At 40.7% G+C, this 8,429-nt stretch overlaps 1 protein-coding gene across 1 annotated transcript; it reads right to left on the bottom strand.

Annotated features, from left to right (window-relative positions):
- Positions 1-3,577: 3,577 nt before the first annotated feature.
- Positions 3,578-4,618, bottom strand: LOC104447104 (F-box/LRR-repeat protein 25-like). The gene is made up of 2 exons (XM_039313786.1): positions 3,731-4,618; positions 3,578-3,610 (listed from the first exon to the last, which is right to left on the bottom strand). The coding sequence occupies exons 1-2, from the start codon at positions 4,616-4,618 to the stop codon at positions 3,578-3,580; spliced, it is 921 nt and encodes a 306-aa protein (XP_039169720.1).
- Positions 4,619-8,429: the final 3,811 nt, after the last annotated feature.

Below are 8,429 nucleotides of genomic sequence, written 5' to 3'. Positions count from 1 at the left end.
TTATTACTACGAGATTGTGTGATTCAAATTGTGCTAATGCAGGAATGAATTAAGACGAGGTAAGTCTTTTGTGTGAATGTGGCTAGGCCACCCTTGGGCGTATTTTCTTTCTAATAGGGGTTTAGGGGGTTGAACTTGCTGAGACATTGTCTCATCCCGGTTTGGGGATTACAATTTCAAGTCCCTGGTGGACGGAGCGGCTAGATAGCTTTGGTTGACCTTGAGGAGTTGCAGAGGTGAAGTCATGAGGATTGGAGAATGTGTCCAACTTGTAGATCGTAGGACAATTCCTTTCTAAGAGCTGGTCTTTTGTAGACTGTTGGCTGTAGACCTCTGTTTGTAATCCTGTTGAATTATGAAAGTGTTATGTTATGATTTTGCTTCCTGCTTTTCTATCCCGTTTTTTATTGTCAGGGTTTTATAATATACTTTCGCATGTGCATTAAAGATTTGTTTGGGTCGGTGACTTAACCTGGGAACGTCGCATTTGAATGACCATGGTGGGATGTTGGCGCGCTCGAGGTTCGGGGCGTGACACCACCCACGTCATCCATAGGTGAGAGATGGCGTCATTTGGGCGTGGTGACCCTCACCTAGGGGCCATCTACGAGGTCGGCCCTCGCTAGCTACTAAAAAGGGCCGTCAAGGCCATCCCTCACCTGTGGCCAACGTGGGTGGCCCTCGCCCAGCCCTCTGTGGGCATCATCAGTGGTCGGCCGACCACCGACGAAGAGGAAGAAGAAGAACCAAAAAAATGAAAAAAAAAAAAAAAAAAAAGAGGAAAGGAAAAAGTAAGGAAAAAGTAAGGAAAAAAAAAAAGTTGGAAAATGGCAAATGATGAAAATACTTTGATCGTCGAAAAATCAAGTCCTTATTTGAAACAAACATAACCACTTTAGGTCATCATTTGAAACAACATCAACTTTAGACCCTTATTTGAGAAAATGATGGCACTTCAAGTCCCTATTTGAAATAATATCTATTTTAATCCCTTATTTGAGAAAGAGATGACACTTAGTTCACCAAAAAATGGCATTGCTCGAACAAAAAGTCAGTATTCTCATTAAAATAAAATAAAATAAAAGATCCTCATAGACACATAATTATTAATAATTAATAATTAAAATCCAGCTACTTTAGATATAAAAATCTAAGCTATTTCAAATCTCAATGACATTAAAAAAACTGAAAAAAGTAGTATGTCCCGTAGTTGGATTTCCCAGTTTGTTTTGGTTTTCAAAATGTTAAACTAAATCGAATCGTGAAATGTGGTCTAGTTCTATCCACAAACCTTTTCTTTGGGAAAAAAAAATCCCCTCAAACCCAATTAGACCACGAAAAAGGTTATGTTAAAATTTGAATTTAAATTTCATTTGGACAGAAAAGAAGTACTTCAAGTTTGTGTTATTTGAATCAAACGCGAGTGGAGGAGTTCAATAAACTTTTGGACACTGCAAGTAGTTGCTTCACTTGGAAACAAGGGGTTGTGCTGAAACTAAAATCAAACTCTAATGCTGTCTATGCACTTACAAGCAAATAAGCGAAGATTTCAAAATGCGGATCATTATAATCAAGGTTTCCTTAATCTTTCAAGAGTGCAGATAAATATGATACCTCTAAATTTTCTATTTTTCCTGAAGAAGAAAGAAGGCTGAGCAATATTGTAACCAAAACAACCTTTCGTATGTCGATAATCCAAGACCCTACCATTAACCTCTTTCCTGAAGAGGTTCGTATTTACAACTAAACTAAACTGAACTTTTGAAAGGAATGTATATTAGGTACATGTCAAAGACCTGATATTGTCATAACTCACATAACTTTACCGTCAAAAGAGTGTGAATAAGAATGAGCAATGTAGTGCCTAGAGCAACGTAACCTTGCCATATGATTAACAAAAATCCAGATTTCCAAATGCTTCTACAAGGATAGCAATTTGAAAGGATAATCAAAGATAACTTTAGCATTTTGGAAGCTCTTCGATAGGTGAGCACATTTCGGCTGACACCAAGTAGTTTCGAAAGAACAGCGGCTTGATGATTTTTCTGTCCATTTCGTGAGTGCAAATCAGCCTTGATAATCATCTTCTCCAGCACAAGTGTATCACCAAGAAGAAACTTAATAAGGAGAAGCAGATGTTTCGATCCAAAACTATTAGTTTTGAAACCGATGATCTCAACTCTCTTGAGATGTTTCACCAAACATTGAAAATTCCCCTTTCGCGTACACAAAAAATCTTCTTCATCATAGTTAAAATGGTCTTTCCATTCTTTGTCAAGCATATACTGCACAAAGATACCCCATTTAAGAAACTTACTTCACATTAGATGCAAATCCACAGAAAGAATTAGTTGCCTCACTGAAGTTTCAAAAATTAAAAGACTTTCATTTGTCCACTGCAAATGCTAGTTAGTTTTACTTTATTTTGAGTGTTAATGAATTTGAACTCTTAAACTCGTCTACACAATAAAATATCTCTCTTTCTAGATGCTCATCATTCAACTATAAGTTCAAGATCCCAACGCTGCATGGCAGCAAAATAACCTCTAGTATAATGCTACATTTATTTTAGGACATGAACTAAAATAGCTTAAAGTGGCCATGCACAAATGTTGAGTAGAATGACCAAATTACAAACAAATTTCAATTACAGGAACAAATAAGAGTTTGAGATTGATAATCTTTATGTACTTCTAAAGTTTTAATTCACTATTCAAACATTCATTGAAAATGGAAGTCAACACAATAAGCAAACTGAAGATAGTATAGCAAAGGAACAAACCTTGAATGCGTGTACGTGTAAGCCATTCAGGTGTATGATTAATTTTTCCAGGAACTCTGAACTTCCCAGCATGTATGCTATCCCAGGAAGGTCCCTCTGAGTGACTGGTGTGTGTAGTGTTAGATTCTGACATTTTGACAATGGAGATGGCACTCCTTTCATCTCGAAAAGGGACAAAACCTAAGCATATTGAGTAAGCAACAAAGAAAATTTCATTAATATTTTTTTCCTTTCTAAAATTAATAAAGAATAACAAAACTACATTCCATCCAAATATGATATCCATTGACCTTGTCTCCCAATCAAGAAAAAACCAATAATGATAATACAGACAGAAATGAACAAGATAATTTGTTTAAGACTATTTACATCGTGTAAAACTTGTGATCCTTGAAGGATTTGAAACTTCTAATAGTTGGTCACATGAGATAACGAACCTCGTTATTTCCAAGTGACTCTATCCATCTATCCATTGAAGATGATTACGGAACAACACATGAGATAGCATGACCGTTCTGTGACCCTAGGGTGACTAGGTCCATTATTTATATAATCTCTTAATGTGTTTTTCCTGTGAAAATCAAGCATCTAAGATTGTTGCACTGATATCCTATCTAGTGGACATTCACTGTCCCAAAATTTGAGTCATCCTAGATCCATTTATTGGAAATTAAATGGAGGGAATGAGCTCTCAGGTTCACAATATTTCTTATGTTGGAACACAAAGTTAGACATCATCCTATATTTGTCTATGATTCCCATGATGAAAGACTAGAATGCCACAAAAAGCCGAGATCACTTGGCCCGGGCAACAAACATTGCCAAACACTACAGACACCATTCAACATGAGCATGAGCATGTGGTAAAATTATTGAGTTTGTACCTTCAAACACCAACCACCGATGGTGATAATAGGAACTCCTGCACCTTCTCAAAAATTCTTTCACCAAGTCATAGCACATCCCCTTGTCTCTCAATGAAAAAGTTCGAATGGAAAAAACTAAGTCGGCTTTAACCAAAGAAGATATATCATCAAGTCTGAATATACGGTGATGCCACATCCCTGATACATGCAATGATAGTAAATGCGGGGCCCAAATTTTCTCCAGGTGACAGTTATTGGCACCAATGAGTAGCAAGTCTTTCACACTTGTTGAATCTATTATAATGTTTGTCATGCGCCAACACTGCCGCAACTCAAGGGACTCTAAAACAGGACTTCCCTTCAAGATTCGCCCCAGGAAATCATCACTCAACTCCGCATATTCCATCGACAAGACCTTAAGACAAGGCCAGCTGATAGTCAGGTCCAACGAGAAACTGCACAAACTGACTTCGAGGCGCACCAACCAGCTCCAGCAATACAAGGACGGTGGCAGTATATACATAGACCACATCTTGGTGATGAGAGACAGGTAGAGATCCTCGACCCGGCGCCCCGCCGCAAAGTGGAGCCAGCGGTCAACCTTGGGGCGGTCGGCCTCATGGTACTGTAAGTCGGTGACGTGGAATTTCTTCACCGTGGGCGAGGTGCACTGCCTCAGGACGCTGTCGACGACGGACGGGAAGTCGAAGGAGGAGGCGTCGTGATTGCGAGGCCGGACTCCATTGAATGCGAGGTGGGTGGTGGACGTCCAAGTGCACCGCCAGCGCTTGGAGAGGACGCTAGTCTTGACGACGTCTTTGAGGGGCAGAAACGAGAAGATGTGGTGGATCACGGCGTCCGGCAAGGCGCTGATGAGATCCCCAGGGCTCAAAGGAGGAGGATGTCGGTTTCCTTGGGCGCGATTCGGACGGTCACCGGAGGATTTCCGGTGGACGGAGTGCGTCGCCATGGATTTGAAATTCTTAGGGTTTCTGCCGATGTTCCTTGAGGTTTCCCAGGATATTTCGTTTTCAATTTGTTCTACACGAGCAATCAATTAGTTATCGATACAATTTGGAATATATCTTTTTTTTATTTATTATTCGATCCGATTTCCTATCCTTTTTTAAACACACTGCCTTATCCTTCAATTTTATTTTATTTTTATATATTTTTCCTATTTTGTTGCTGATTTTTTTTTTTTTTTTTATCGAAACTTTTCTCTTTCCAGTTCTTTACCATGCATGACTAAATAGAGAATTTGATTGCAAAAACAAATTAGAAGATTTTGATGAGAAAAGAGGTGGAGGACTAAAATTAAAATTATGTTTAGAGAAAAAAAGGTAAATTAAGTAATTGACTTACGTGCTATGCTAACTTGCTCGGTATTTTCTTTTATTTTTTTCCTTAACAAATGCATGTTCATCAAACATTTAGGATAATAAAATTCTAATTTTGGTTGTGTCGGCTCTTCGCTATTTTTCAATTAGGGAGAGAGCGAACCCTGAGCCTTTAATTTGCAATATGAAATAGCAGGAATAGACTGAAATAAACTAAAATAATAAATACAAAAAGATTCTTTATAATCGATTCACTGAACAATTTGAGAATAATATCCGCAAGTTTGAAACTCTTTTTAATCAATTTTAATTTTATGATGATTAAATCCTAATATCATAATATCGATTCTTCATATTATAGGTTTGATATGTCACTTACTATTTACTTGCAATTATAAACTATAATTAGTAGAACCATATCATAACTTCTAATGCTTATAAATTAGTCAAGAATTATTATGACCTTTTATTATAAAATCTAGAGATAATTCAAATAAGGGTATGAAGTATCATTCTTTTCTCAAATAAATGCACGAGGTGAATTTTATTTTAAATAAGACATGAAGTGCTCTCATTTTTCAAATAAGGATATGAAGTTGACATTATTTCAAATAAGGGCGTAGAGTGACCATGTCAGTCTAAAAAAATGGTCCAAACTCATTAGCTGATCAAGAGCACTTCCATCATTTATTTTTATTTTTTTATATCTTCTTTCCCTTTTTCTTTAGTTTTTCCTTATTCTATTTTTTTAAATAAAAAACTATGACATTCGGATTTTCGCTCGACAAAATAGTGAGCCTCGAATGTTTGACAGTCAACATGACATTAGTGAGCTCATCGTCAGACTACACCGTGCACGTCCTTACGGTGTCGACACCGAGTGACGCCATTTCCCTTCATCCAAGGATGCGTCTACATAACCAAGCCGCCACGTCCTTTACATCAACATAAGAGTCTTGAATTTTCCTCGTTATTGCTCATAAATATTTTTAAATTATCTCCATCGTTTGAGGATTCTTGAACCATCCCCTCACCGCCACATTTGCTATAAGAGGGATAAGGATCCAGCTGGCCAAGAGATGGGATAAATAGTCAATAATTGTTGCTACACAAGAGAGGGACTATGGCGGTGGAAGGGGCAGCGAATGACTAAGAGAGAGAGAGAGAGGGGGGCTGCTTTTTACTGGGAAACACACGCCACTCCCCTTCATTTTTAGTCCACCACCAAAGTCCCCACGCCCCCCTCCTCACTTTATTCTCTCAGCCTAGTTGCTGCCAAACAAACCAGCAGCAGAAGAGACAAACGGCTTCAACGTCTTCATTGCTCGCTCCTAGAAGAACATCGGGCCAGCAACAAGCCATCTCCATTGACTCGAGACCGCCGTACATGAGAACCCGAGGCAAGTGGATATCCTTCGTTCTATCCTATATTGATCGTTTGTCATGTGACGAGAATAGTTTCATAGAAATTCAAGAACGTTGTTGAGATTTTCGCTTAATTGAAGTTTCGACTACATTATTCATTTAATCGGAAGTTCCAATTACGTTACTTAGGTACGTTGTCGAGTTCGAAATAGTCGAACTTGTAGTTAGGTCATAGAGGCATGGATAGTCAATATTTGGCATGTGCGAAGGCCAGAACGGCAGAAACTTTGAAGGAAATTCGTGGATGGGCTGAGGGCGGGTTCGGCTCTAGCCCGACCCAGAAGTTTGCTAATTTTCTTCACAAAAGTTGTTCCTTATTGACTTTTCTATGACATAATTTAATTTCAGAATTTTTTGATTTCATATGAAATAAATATATTTGAAAAACTTCAAGATTCAAAATCTGTTTTTGGATTGCTGGACCGACCTCTTTCTGCTTTTCATTTTCTACAGATTTCTCGATCCAGAATTCGAAGATATGTTCTGCACAAAAGTTGTAGAGCACATCCCAAGTTATCACATAATAAATTTTCATAATTTTTGGGTCTCAATTGATTACTGAAATATTTACTTTTCAACTCAATTTCGTCCTGGAGATTTTGACTGTTTTGAGCCCAGCTTGCAAAAGTTATTTAGAACTGTATGAACTGAACCGGATTTTGAGTTCTTCACAAAGATGTTCCTTTAGGTCTTTTCCACATTATACTATAGTTTCATAATTTTGGAGATCGATTACCTAGATGATAGTCATCGACTCTAGAGGCATGCGAGACGCCTTATGAGGCTAGTTTGGGCCTAAAATGTGGGTCCTTCCCCATAGTTCACTTAATATCTATACGGATAAGTTTTTATTAGTCTAAGGAATGCAAATGATTGATGACTTATTAGATGTGTTGACGCCTAAAATTAGTTAGGTTTTATTTTACTTTATTTTATTTTATCTTTTTCGAATAATAAATAAGCAAATAACGAAAAAAAACAGAAAAAAAAAAACAAGAAAATCAGAAAAAACAGAAAAAGCAGCCTCATGGGCCTTTGGCCCATCTCCGCCTCAGCCCGGCCCAGAGTCTTCTTCCTCCTTGCGCCACCGCAACGCACGCGTGGGCAGGCGCAACGCCGGGAGAGGGAGGAGAGGACGGCGACGCACATGGGGGAGCTGGCGACGCATTGAAGGACGGGTAGGTGGCGGATGGGACGCCGGTTCGGCCGGCGGAAGCCATTCGGCACACGAGGACCGGCGATCGAAGCTCCGTCGACCGACCGCCCCCTCGCCTATAAATAGGGCTCCCCGACGACGGCAAAGGGCACGCCGAGAGCGATCAAAGGCTGCAAAGCTTCGAGCTTCTCGCCGAGAGACTTCGGAAGGGGAGCCGAGGTCGAGCAAGCCCGATCCAATCCAGAAGGCTCGCGGCGAGAGAGGAGAGAGAGAGAGAGAGAGAGAGAGAGAGAGAGAGAGAGAAGCGGATTGAGGTCGCAGACCTCGGACGACCCACTGAGAGACTTCAGGGGGTCCGAGGGCTCGCGGCCGAAAGGGCGAAAGGGCGTCGAGCGTCGTGCGACGTCGTTGCCGTCTCTACCGTGCACGGTGGCCGGTCTTGACCAGGTAGCCCTCTCCATTGTCCCGTTCTCGTCGCTGCCGCCGCCGCTACCATAGTCATCGTCGCCGCCCGAAATGCTTGGGTTTCCGTCTCCGGCGACGGATTCGCGCAAACCCTAGGGTTTGCGATTTTCCCCGGTCGCGAGCGAATCCCCGGACCGGAAAGCTCGGGTAGGGTTCGCAATCCGCGGGCGGCGGGAGTCGGGTCGGGTAGGGTTTCGCCGGAGGGAGCGGGTGGTTGGACCGGGTTGTCGGGCCGGGCCGGGTGTCCTTAAACACCGGCCACGACGCCGTTTTTAAAAAAGGAAAAATCTGAGTCGGGCCGCAAGCGGGCTTGTCCGCGTCGGAGTCGTCGGCCGGTCGGATCCGGCCGAGGTCGATTTTATAATATTTTTAATAATAAATAATAAATAATATTT

Source organism: Eucalyptus grandis, chromosome 5 (assembly GCF_016545825.1).
Source record: "Eucalyptus grandis isolate ANBG69807.140 chromosome 5, ASM1654582v1, whole genome shotgun sequence".
NCBI classification, from domain to species: domain Eukaryota; kingdom Viridiplantae; phylum Streptophyta; class Magnoliopsida; order Myrtales; family Myrtaceae; genus Eucalyptus; species Eucalyptus grandis.
The sequence above is the reverse complement of the archived record's forward strand: the minus strand, read 5'-3'. Positions and strand labels throughout refer to the sequence as shown.